General features: G+C 34.9%; 1 protein-coding gene across 1 annotated transcript in view; it reads left to right on the forward strand.

The window, feature by feature from the left end:
- LOC144435554 (uncharacterized) overlaps nt 1-13,844 on the forward strand; it is a 450,358-nt gene that overhangs the window by 405,566 nt on the left and 30,948 nt on the right. The window contains exons 207-209 of the mRNA XM_078124141.1: nt 4,129-4,212; nt 6,205-6,321; nt 11,514-11,594. Coding sequence (XP_077980267.1) covers nt 4,129-4,212; nt 6,205-6,321; nt 11,514-11,594 — 282 coding nt within the window. The remainder of the gene's footprint in view (nt 1-4,128; nt 4,213-6,204; nt 6,322-11,513; nt 11,595-13,844) is intronic.

Genomic DNA, 13,844 nt, shown 5'->3' on the forward strand with positions numbered 1-13,844 from the left:
ATATCTAGCAACATGACCACACCCATAGCAACAGCCAATTGATCGCGTATATCACAAAGATAGCAACATGGTTGGATAGGCAACTGGATAGTCATTCAGCAAAGGAACACCTATTGTTAGCATGGACTAGCATATGGATAAACATTTTTTAAAAACTGTACAGTTGTGCTACAACGCCATTGGCAGTATTTTTTCTGAGCAGTAGCAATAACTCGAAAATACTGAAAATGGCAGTTCTTGTTTGGCTATCAGGTAGGCAATGTTTATCTTTATTTTCATTTCTGCTATTTTGTTATCACCCTTTAAAGTACTAGTTATACCAAGGGCTTTCACCATGGGACTGGCCACCGATGGTTTTGCTATTGTTATGTCTTTGAATTCGCTTGAATGTGTGTCACTGAAATGGAATGTTCCATTAAAGTTTGTTTTTCAACCAGTTTTTTCTGTTTCAAAGCGAAATCAGACTTCTTTTTTGAAAATTTACAATATCGACACCATACTTTGTATATACTTCCATCTATTAGGTACTTGCTGTCTTCACTAGTATGGGTGTTCATCCACTATTGTTCAAGCCATCGTGCCAATTTTACATCTTTAAATTTTCCATACTGACAATTGAACTTTTCAAGTCACCATATTTGAAATATCGCTTGTTCTCTTGTTGCGATTAGTGGGTTGTTCATCATTTCCATCACTCATACCTGGCTTAGTAGCTGGAGAGAAAAGAAATTAGTTATATGTCAGTTACTCACACTGGAACAGGTGGTTACTCACACTGGAACAGGCGGTTCACCGCTGTGTAGGTACTCTGTCAAACTGTCGTGATTTGAGGAGAGACATTGAACTAAAATCTTTAAAATCACCAATGTCAGGGGCAAAAGGGAGTAGCCAATGAAAAACCAGAAAAGGACAAAATTGTGTCAAAATGGAAGGTTTGCCGACATAGTCATGTACAACAACAAACCTATCAAATTTGTATACACTGCTCACGTGAATGGTTGTCCATTGTTATCTTATGGGAGTGTCAATCAAAACTAAGTCAACAATGTTGTATGTCTTCATATGTTTTGATACATTGGAGTCAGAATATGTCATTCAGGATGTTTCGTCTACACTGCAACATATAAAATACTTGCAAGTGCAACCTTCAAAATTGCCGGTAAAATGCCAGAAAATTTCATTGTTTATATAACAGTAAATTTAGAATGTCACCTGTGGATGCCTATATTTATAGAATTGACTGGCATTGACACATTTTTCAACAGCAACTTCCTACGTGGGAGTATCGAACAAAGTAAAAACAAGATTTTCAATTTTGCTATAAGCATGGCAAAGTATGTCTGTCTGTCTGTCTCTTAAAGTCAAAAACTGCTGACTGATTGCTTTGATATTTGGTGGTCATGTTACTTCTGGTGTCTAGTTGGGAAATTGTTCAAATGCATTATGCAAAAAGTGTATACAAATGATTACATATATTGCAAAGATAACGGATTAATAGACAACTGAATAAACATTCCAAAAATGTGTGTAAATTTGCCTAGCAACAGCCAAATAATCATGTATATTGTACTATATTGCAAAGATAATAGGAATTGAAAAACAAATGAATAAACATTCAAAAAATGTATGCAAATATGCCTAGCAACAACACCACGCCCATAACAACAGTCAAATGGTCACATATATTGTGATGGTAACGGGGATTAATAGACAATTGAATAAACATTCAAAATATATGCAAATTTGCCTAGCAACAAGACGACGCCCATAGCAACAGCCAAATAATCACATATATTGCAAAGATAACAGGAATTGAAAGACAAGTGAACAAAGATTTTAAAAATGTGTGCAAATTTGCCTTGCAACAAGACCACGCCCATAGCAACAGGCAAATGATGACATATATTGTGAAGATAAAAAGAGGAATAGACAAATGAATAAACATTTAAAAGTATGCAAATGTACCTAGCAACAAGACCACGCTCATAGTAACAGCCAAATGACCACATATATTGCAAAGATAATATCAGGAATTCATACACAAGTGAACAAAAACATTCAAATATGTATGCAAGTATCTCTAGCAACATGACCACGCCCATAGCAACAACCAATTGATCGCATATATCGCAAAGATAGCAACATGGTTGGATGGTCATTCAGCAAATGAACACCTATTGTTAGCATGGACTTGCATATGGATAAACATTTTTTAAAAACTGTACAGATGTGCTTCACAGTCTTTGGCATGGGGTATTTTGAAATAGTGAAGAGATCATATGAAGTTATGTAGGTGAATTCTCTAGCATGATTGCCTGCAGATGCAATCTGACGGCCAACTACAGCATGTAATAATGCGAAGCTTTTATAGAACATTGTAGCATAGATCTCACGGTAAGAGTTTTTATTAAAGGCCAAGAAAAAAAAGAATTGTTTCTGTCCAGTGTGCATCACTTTAAATACCCCGCTTAGATCCTTTTTTTTTCTCGTGTTTGTCCAGCCAATGCAGACTGCAGATCCAATGGAAAACACAAAATAACTCCCCCTACATTAATTCCTACTTTAGGGAAGACAACTGCAGATCTAATCATGAACAGTTAAAACAATATTCACATCATCACACCACTTTAGACAACGTTTCCTGACCAGAAAAAACAACTTTTTTTGTGGCATACAGATCTAATTACCAAAATATGCCAGTAACTTATTAAATCTAAAAGCTACATCAATAATATTTTCAGGACAGATGTGCTGTGGTATCGCAAATGTATGCATCAAATTATATTGAATTTGAAGTGTGCATTCTTTAGATATAGCCTGATTATTGAAAGCCATTAATTACGCAAATTGCTCACTAACATTCATGGAATGTTTATCAAAACCTAATCAGTTCTTGCCGTTACCGTACAGAACATGTGTACCAAATTTTGTTTGAATTGAGCCAGCCGTTTTTTAGAAAATGGTGATAGAAAGACAGACACACACACACACACACACACACACACACACACACAGGCACACAGACTTTTCATCCCTAATATATATCCATCCTTATGGAAGGAAAAAAGGGTATGCAGATATCCCTAGCAACAAGACCACACCCATAGCAATAGCCAAATGATGGTGTCTATTGCAAAGGTAACAAAAGGAATGAATATACATGTAAACAGACATTCAAAAAGGGTATGCAAATATGCATAGCAGCAAGACCACAGCCATAACAATAGCCAAATGATAGTGCATATCACAAAGATAACGACAGGGATGTGATAGACAAGTGGATAAACATCCAAAAAGTGAATGTAAATATCCCTACCAACTAGACCATGCCTATAGCAACTGCCAAATGATGGCATATAAGGTAAAGGTAACAACAGGGCTGGTTGGGCAAGCAGATAAACATATATATAAGCAATATTGTGAATACAGAACATAGAACATAGGTCAGAAAACACTGAACATAGAATGTAGAACACAGAACGTTGCATGCCTAGAACAATGAACACGGTTTAGCCTGTCCCGCCAATGTACATTACTCTAATTAGAAAACAAAAGATTGTCAATTTCCTTGAAAATAAGAATGTGAACCCACAATTTCTTTTAAATAACAAAGGTCGAAAACAAACTTTCATATGAACAAATTTGAATTTCAGGAAATTGTACCTTTTAATATAGTATATTATAAACAGACAGATGTAGATAGACAGGCAGACAAAGATAGTAGGTAGATAGATAGATAGATAGATAGATAGATAGATAGATAGATAGATAGATAGATAGATAGACAGCGACAGACAGACAGACAGACAGACAGACAGATAAATAGATAGATAGCCAGATTGGTAGGTAGATGGATGGATGGGTAGATAAACAGAGCGACAGACAGACAGACAGACAGACAGATAGACAGACAGAGATATTGGTAGATAGATAGATAAATATATAGACAGATTGGTAGGTAGATAGATAGATATAATGAGAATTCATTTTCTGGCACTGATAGAAATAATATGTATAATTAAAATGAAAGCTGAACTCTACAAAGTTCCATTGTTTGACATGTAAAGATGACAGTCATTTCCAACCATCTCTTGTTTATACAATACTGTTGTTCATCTCTCTTATCAGGTGGAATCTGTGACAATGGCGGTACTCAAGTTGGTAATATTTGTCAGTGTACACCAGCATGGACTGGACAGCATTGCACAGATGGTAAGTTATAATTTTTTGTGTAAATCTTTTGCATTTAACTGCAATATGTACGAAAGTCAGAAGTTTGTGTCATTCATTAAAAAAAAGAGAGAAAAATTCAAAACTTCTGCTGTAGCAGTTCCTTTGTTGAAGGAAAGTCAAACCCTTAAACAAAAAAAAAAGATTTTATTTTAAAACGATACAAACTAACTAAAAATGAAATCGAAAGATAGAGGTCAAAGTGTAAGCCCTGTAACAATCTAATGTGTACAGTGGCCCACAAATGACACCACAAACCATATTGCTTAAAATAACACTTTTATTTATCGAGTATATATATAAACATTTTATACTTCGTATGAAACTTTTATTTTCTAAGAGTAGACTTTTAATTCTTTATAGAAAACTTTATTTTTCAAGAGTAAACTTTTTATACTCTGTACCAAACATTTATTTTCCAAGAATTAACTCAAGGAAACTTTATTTTATTTTATTTTTATTTATTATATTTATTATTTATTTTATTTATTATTATTATTATTATTTATTTTTAACTTTATTTTTGAGAGTAAACTTTTAATTCTTTAAAGGAAACTTTACTTTCAAGAGCAAATTTTTTATACTTTTTACAAAACTTTTATTTACCAAGAACACACTTTTAATTCTTTAAAGGAAACTCTATTTTTCGAGAGTAAACATTTTATACCTGTATTAAACTTTCATTTTCCAAGAATAAACTTTTAATTCTTTAAAGGAAACTTTACTTTTTGAGATAAAACATTTTATACTTTGTACTAAACTTTTAATTCCAAGAATAAACAATTAATTCTTTAAAGGAAACTTTTTTTTTCAAGAGGATACTTTTAATTGTTTAAAAGAAACTATTAAACTTTTGTCCGAAACTTTTATTTTCCAAGAACACACCTTTAATTCTTCAAAGGGAACTTTTATTTTCCGAGAACAAACTTTATTTGTTAGAAGTTTAATTCAAAGTATTTTGGCATGGAAAGGGGTATTTTGTCATGTCAAGAGAAAGTTTGTATGCAAAATAGTTTCACCCTCACCGAAAAAGATTTTTCAGTGAAACTAAATTGCAGCTCTAAGGCAGAGAGTTGTACATATCGAAATTAAAAGCAACAAATTCCATCGAATTTAGTTTTGAATTGGAATTTCAGATTTATTTAACAATTAAAGATCGATTAGCAACTTAATAAATAAGGTTTGCTGTTGGAAAACAACAGTTTGCCCTTGAAAAATTAACATTTTCTTGGAAAGTATGAAAGGTATACACTATAAAAATAAAAGTTTCCTTTAAAGGATAAAAAATTTGCTCTTCATAAATAAAAGTTTAAAGGTTTATTCTTGGGGAAACAAAAGGTTCATTCAAACTATTAAAAAGTTTGTTCTTTGGATATACAATTTTTGTGCAAAATATTAAAAAAATACACTACAAAAATAAAAGTTTCCTGTAAAGAATTAAAAGTTTGTTCTTAAAGTTTTGGGAGAAGTATTAAAAGTTTACTCATGAAAAATAAAAGCCTCCTTTCAAGAATTAAAAATGGAAACAAAAGTTTTGTTCAAAGTATCACAGGTTTGCTCTTGAAAAACATATTTCGTTCAAAATATCAATAGTTTGTTCGTGGAAAAAAAGTTTTGCTCAAAACAATAGAGTTTGTGATGTCATTTGCAGGCCACTGTAAATATGGTCACAAAACACAGTTTTAACTCTGTGGAAAAAGAAACATTTATTTATCAATTTCCTTGGAAAGATGATCCCCTTGCCCTTCCCCTCCCCCACCAAGTTATCTTTGTTATTTGAAAAGGATCAGGAACAGGCTTTCATATGGCAAAGTTTGGAGAGATATTAAAACTAAAAAACTGTAGTCATATTGTACCCGTCAGTGAATTGTTTGATTTCAATACTGTAATAATATAAATGAGGTTTAGGCTCAATGCACTTTATTTTCTAGAGAGTAGAAGTAAGGAATTTAATTTATTCTTTTCTGTACACAGATGTCAATGAATGTCTTACCATATCCCCATGTAAGAATAATGGTGAATGCACAAATAGTGTCGGTACCTATTTCTGTACTTGTCCCCCAGGATTCAGTGGCCAAGATTGTTCCCAAAGTAAGTCATTTATTGGATTTTTCATTACTACAGTGGAAAGAAAGCTATCACTAAACTAAGATAAATAAAAAGTAAAATTATTGTTGTATGTGGTTAGATTACCTGGAGTGGATAATAGCAGTGCCTGAAGCTGGTTATGTAGAATATCAAGCTTATTGATGTAGCTTTTAGTTTTATAATATATAAAGTGGCCATATGGATGAAAATTGGCTATTTATCTGAGAATTATGATTGATATAACAACTCGTACTACATTTTTCTTCTTGGAAATACAATGTCACGGTTGCTATATGTACCAAATTATCTGACATTTGAAGCTTGCATTCTGTTGGTATTGGAATGGCAGCTATAAAAGGCCCCCAAGCTTCATGGGGGTTATTGTCAAATTTGAATGCATAGCGTTAACAATGGAGGGATTCCTCTCTGAAAAACTATCATAATAATGAGCACCTGGTGATTTTCATAATAAATTTCCTTTGTATGGACTTGTGAATGTCCATGGAATGCGTGTGTTGTCACAGACAGGTGATACTTAAACATTGTAGAGATAAATTTGGATAAAACATCATCAGACTGGATTTGTTTGTTACAAGTGATAATAATGCCATTACTATTGAAACCTGGGATTAAAATGCCTGCCAATCACACTTAATTGTTCAATTACAGGTACATAAATCCATGAAAGTTTGTGTAGTAATCAACACTATCTTGAGGTAAACATGGATTGTAATTAATACCTCTCCATGCCCAAGTTAGCTGCAATAATTGTAGCGTTTGATGTGATTTTGAGGGCTTTTTCGTCTGTTTTTGTGTTTTTTCGTTCCGACTATTTACCCAAATCAAACGCTACAATTCCTCTAATGCAAATGCAAATAGACGAGACCACATTGAAAACGTGAGTGAGGTGTCAGCGTACTGCCCGTTTCAAAATGCTGCATGCATTGCTACATTTGCTGATTTTGATGGAATTGGGGTACCTCTGAACACTTCTTGGGTCTTGAAGGCTCCATAATTAATGTTGGCGTTAGGAAATGTCCGATATTTTGCCAGGTAAGGTGTAATTGAGCAGAAAAATCTGCCCAACTTTGCGTTTCAGATCTGAATCGGTTCCATCTATTTGCATTTGCGTTAGAGGAATTGTAGCGTTTGATTCAGGTTAAACATCGGAACGAAAAAACACAAAAACAGATGAAAAAGCCCTCAAAATCATATCAAACGCTACAATTATTGCAGCTATGCCCAAATATAGTAAATGCGTGCTTGCTTTCATAAAGAATCCTGATGCATAAAGTTACAGTGCTGAAACGAAAGATTTCAAAAAGGTGAATAGCGAACACTACAATGGTAGGCCTGTAGAGTTGATTTTAGCGACAAACTGTTCTTACTGTTCAAGGAAACAACAGTTTTTCAACAGTATTTTTGTTGATAGTGTTCACACTGGGCCATGTACTTCCACTGATATGGAACATGCAACGATAGTCTTTGACAAATTAGGATAGTAAGTAAAGGAAAACTAGTAAAGAGTTATTTCGGTATATGGTAGTTCTCTTTTTAGTCCCCACCAGACGAAGTCCGGAACGGGGACTTATGGATTGGGTTCCGTGCGTCCGTGTGTCCGTGCGTGCGTCCAGAGCCGTTTCTTGGAGATACCTGGACCGATTTTTTTCAAACATGGTAAAGGGGCAACATACAATGGCATACATATGCATGTCAATTTGTTTCATGATACAATTCAATATGGCCGCCTAGCAGCCATTTTGTTTGCAAATTTTCCCTGTCTAAAGCCATAACTCAGACATGCTTGAACAGATCTCATTCAAAGTTGGTATTAGGACAGTGTTCTATGACATACATGTGCATATCCATTGTTGTTGTGATACGATCCAATAATGCTGCCTGGCAGCCATAACTCAGACATGCTTGAACTGATCTCATTCAAAGTTGGCATTAGGACAGTATTCTATGACATACATGTGCATATCCATTTTCGTTGTCATACGATCCAATATGGTTGCCTGGCAGCCATTTTGTTTGTGAATTTTCCATGTCCAACGCCATAACTCAGACATGCTTGAACAGGTCCCCCATACCCATATTATTAGATTATTATTATTATATCAAGAAAATGACAACATAAACTGCCAGTTCCTTAAAACCCAATCATAGCGAGGACTGCGTCTTTCTCAATGACTTGTTGGAATATGCAATGGTTTCGCACCCATTTACATAGCTACTTACAATGCTGTACTACTCCCACATATAACCGACATATGGTCAGTTTGGGGTTTTAGGTAAGAGAGCACACCGAGTTGATGACGCACTTTGGCATCATATCTCTTTCAACAACACCAACCATTTGCATTAGACGCCCTTTACTTTCAAGTTGAAGTCATCTCTTCCTGCCCCACATCTATCCATAAGGGTCCAATACTTTTTATGCCAGAATTTCCAAAGGCGGGTATTCTGATTGCGTGCAGGTTGACCTGTACCGCTCCAACTTCATAGCTGTGAACTTGTTGGATATGTTAGGCACATGCAGTATCTGCACACGTCTTCCGTGACGCCTCTCTCCGTACCTCGAGATAGATCTAGTTATTTTGACTTGGATCTTCAGGGTGGTCGTTGACCTGTCAACTATATGTAAGCTCCCAATCAAAAAGGCTTAAAAATGCCACTGTGCCAGATTCTTGTTCTTTGCGGACTCTGATTGTTATGGTTTTTGATGTTTGTGTGCAGACAGCAGGACGTCAGTGTGACATTGTTTATGACGAAAGCGAATAAATGCTAGTTTTTACTTGAAATACAACATGTGTAGTACTATATTAGAAATCATACATAAATGGTTTGAGACTTTGTTATCTTTTTGTTTAGTTTTTGATTCAGGAAAACAAAAATGATATCTCGATATACATTATATATTGTTTTGGATGGTGAAAAAATAATCTCAAGATATAATTTGTTAGATTTCAGAAAATGAACGACAACTTTATTTCCGGTCTCGCGAATTTTTCCTTTGCTTTTGAAAATGATCTCGATGTAGCTTTTGCTTTCAGGAAATGACATTATCTCAAATATTTGTTGCTTTTGATCGTGGAAAATGAAATGCAACTTGTTGAATCTCTGGATAATGAGAAGGTTTCTTGAGGTATCTATATCTTGAGATCACATTATGTATTTGTTACCATTTCTGTTCAGATGTGAAGTACGGAAGTATTCACGTAAAACAGCCGACCTAACCCATCGTTTATGAATCCTTGGGGCATATGTCTCATGGGTATGGTTCTTTTTTTTTTTTTAATTACAATATTGTGGACAAGTGTATGTTTATATTTGTTTCCCATGTATTAACTCATGATAGAGTCATGTTCGAATGATTGTCTGCCAAAATATGCAATATGCACTAAAATGTTGTATATAGTCAACAAGCAGGCTGATGGTGATAGTTGGTTGATCATTTATACATGTTATAAGTGTAATAAGGTGAGAAACAAGTGACAAGTGGTCCCCACATATTGTAGATTTCCTGTGCATTGAAATATCAACAAACTTTTTGACAATGGACAAGTTTATCAATTGATGAATGGCATGACAATTGCCCTCTTTTATGCCTTGCAATTTAATCCCCTTTATTTGTGACAGCACTGTGTGGCTGAGAGTATGAACATGTAACTGGACATGCACACTCACATACTCATAGACAATTGTAATGACATGGAGTTGGCATACTCAATACTGCTCAAAGATGAATAAAAATATCTATATTTATGTGTGATAGTTTGGTCGGTAGTCTTTTGGAGAATTTCACAATATTCCCAAATGTCCATCTTGTTTTATGTTGATGAACTTGTAGTCACATTGATGTTGTTACACTGACATTCCCTATATGTTTGATTCAAACTGTTCATTGCAAATTCATGCATTTTCTTTTAATAGTGTTATGCTCAGAAACATCGAAAAGACTCATCAAAAGTAAAATTAAACTGAAAAGTAAACGGCCCTCAAATAAATACACTTTTCAACAATCATGCATGTTGGCAATAATCATGATCAGAACTAACACTGGATATTTGCACCGCAATAATACTACACATCATCGGGAGTAAACAGTTCTCAACATGTACCGGTAGCTCAGTAGCATGCATTTACAATATAATGATTGGATTGGATCGGAATTGTTTGTTTTTTTGACAAATACATGGTACAGTGTCTTGGAATATTTTTAGTCAAACTTTGAAGGGTAACTTTAAATCGAACATGGAAAAGAAAACATTTGAATAGTTTGCCTGTCAAGGACAATAAATTACGTCTCCATGCATACATCCAAATGTGTAGTTTTCGTTGACAGGAAGTGTCAACGCACTTCAATTTAGACACTACATAAAGTAATGTCATGTGCAGTACATACATTGTGCTACAGTATCTGGTTTTAGCATGGGGCATAAACTATGGTGATTATCGTGAGAGCTGGCTTTCAAGCATAGCAAGGTGTAGATGTCAAATAATGTTGTTAGTCCCCGCCGGACGAAGTCCGGGACGGGGACTTATGGATTGGGTTCCATCTAGTCCGTCCGTCTGTCCGTCCGCAGCCGTTTCTTGGAGATACCTGGTCCGATTTTTTTCGAACTTGGTACAGGGGCAACATACAATGCCATACATATGCTCGTCAATTTGTTTCATGATACGATCCAATATGGCCGCCTAGCAGCCATTTTGTTTGCAAATTTTCCCTGTCTAAAGCCATAACTCAGACATGCTTGAACAGATCTCATTCAAAGTTGGTATTAGGACAGTGTTCTATGACATACATGTGCATATCCATTTTCATCGAGATATCATCCCCCATACCCGACCAATCCTTTATTGTTGTAGGCATGTTCCATGTCCAACAAGCAGACACAACATATCTAAGTCTGTTTGATTTAGGTTCACAAGTGTTGTTGCGTGATCAGAGTAGTGATAATTCCTTAAAACCCAAACTATGTCATTCTCAATGACTTGTTTGTTGTAGGAAGCTAATCAACGTTTACCGAGAAAGATAGCAACCTGTTAATGGTTCGCTAATTATTCAGAGACCCCCCACAAGCCATGGGATAAAATCCTTCCCATCAGCAATATGCCTGGCAACAAGACCATGCCCATAGCCAAATACAGTTGTGCTATAATGCCATTGGCACTATTTTCTTTTTTGTCAGCTTCATGTCTGAATGGTGGAAATCTAGTCAATGGCCAGTGTCAATGTACTCCACAGTGGACAGGAACACTCTGTGACATTGGTAAGTAGATTTAATATCAAGTTTGACTTCTTAAAGAATAAACACTAGCTTCCCCTTAGATGGGGGGCTTATAGATTGGGCTCTTATAGATTGGGCTCTGTCCATCCATCCGCAGCCATTTCTTGGACATTCATTTCAAACTTAGTAAATGGGAAATGAACTATGACCTACATATACATGTCAATTTGCTTTGGGATATGATGCAATTTAGCCGACTTAGAGCCATTTTGATTTGTTAGCATGTCATTAGACATTATTCAGTCATATGTGAACTGACTTGGTTCAGTTATAAGACAAGACCAATGAACTACCACATATATCTGATTGCCTTGATATATGGTGGGGACATTATTTTGGGGTGTGTAGATGAGAAATTGTTCAAATGAAAATGATTGCATCAGAGATGTGTGTTTTGGTTCAAACATAATTTGTGGTGTGTGAAAATGCTTTAACTGAGCTTAGAAATAAAAAGTTCTTGTTTTATCGATGCAATAAAATCATTAAATCTGTTACAGGCTACTTCACATCTCAATATCAATGGCATCAAGATTAACCTCTGTTTAAGGTTGCTTGGAAATGCTGTTTTTAACATAGCTGAATTAAATCATAGACATTGTCTATGAGTAAAATAGGTTCATTCATGCTACAGAGATGTCATTTTGAGTCAAAAAATGTTATTTTTGGTAAAAAAAAAACTTAAACTCCAACACTACTGGGCAGATTGGCCTGAAATTTGGTGGGAATATTCTTAGGGGCATGCTAATTTAGATTTGTTCATGACATGATGATTCCATTAGTGATATGCAAATTAGGGCTAAAAATGTGTCTTTTTAGTCAAAAGTCTTTAATTCCAAAACTACTGAGCAGTATTCATCAACAAGTAATGTATATAAATGTCCCTAGCAACAGGACCATGCTCATAGGAACAGCCAAATGATCAGGTATATTGCAAAGATAACGATATGTATCAATAGGCAATTGATTAAACATTCAAAAAACTGTGCGTAAATGTACCTAGCAACATACCACACCAATAGCAACAGCCAAATGATCACTTCTATTGCAAAGATAACAACAGGGATTACTAGACAAATAGATAAACATTCAAAAAATGTATGCAAAATGTATGTGCTACAACACCATTAGTGCTATATTTCATACAATCTAATGCATCACACTATCATCAGTGAGGTAATTCTCTGTAAACATCAATTGCAAGGGCTGAGTCATCTCCATGACTGCTTGTTAATTTGTATTTTAGCCCCAGATATTAGAAGTAATACCTTATTTGTGAATTTGTGCCAAAATTGTGTTACTTTCCCACCAAAATTATATGACAAAAAACTTAGAATTTTGTCTACATTGTAAACAACAAGATAGCTTGTATATGGCATATTTACTCTAATAAAATCCCATGATCCAGTTCCCAGGTTCTCTGTTTATTGATATCTTATGAGGATTACATAGCACATAGGATCATTCTTTTGTTCCAGACCAAAGTCTTAAAAAGCTCTGCCAGACAACTGCTTTATAGCACAGCTGAACTTATAAGCATGGTGTGGTGTCTGTCTGTCTGTGTATGTATGTGAGTGTGGACAACTTAAACTCAAAACCACCAGACCAATTGCCTTTGTACTTGGTGGAGACATTACTTTTGGTGTCTAGTTGGGAATTGTTCAAAGCCAAATGATTGCATCACAGGTGTGTGATTTGGGTTAAAAAATGTCATTTTTGGTCAAAATCTTTAATTCCGAAACTACTGAGTAGATTGGGCTGATATTTAATGTTGATGCATCTGGGGCATATAGATGAAGAAATATTAAGCATATAATAATGATCTCATCAGCGATATGCAAATTATGTGTACAAATTTTGGTCAAAAACTAATATCTCAAAACGTACTTACAAGGAGACTGAAATTTGGTGAGATGTTTCTAGAAGTGTTAGTCTGCAGATTTTGTTCAAAACATTTTGACACAATTGGCCCTAGCAACCATGACCACACCCTTAGCAGCAACCAAATACTAGATAAGTATATTTTCCTACCAGATTTAAACTGAATGCCTTCCGTAACGGTAATATTGAGATTTTTGTTCCTACACATAATAATTGCTGGAATGCAACAATCTTTGTTATAGTAGGCTATTAGTACATGATATACCCTTGAATTGGCAAAAAGTTGTGCCAAACTTTAAGAAATATGAAAGGACTTTGTGATATCAATCTAATTATGTAGTGGAACATGTGTAA

Source organism: Glandiceps talaboti, chromosome 5 (assembly GCF_964340395.1).
Source record: "Glandiceps talaboti chromosome 5, keGlaTala1.1, whole genome shotgun sequence".
Lineage (NCBI taxonomy): Eukaryota > Metazoa > Hemichordata > Enteropneusta > Spengelidae > Glandiceps > Glandiceps talaboti.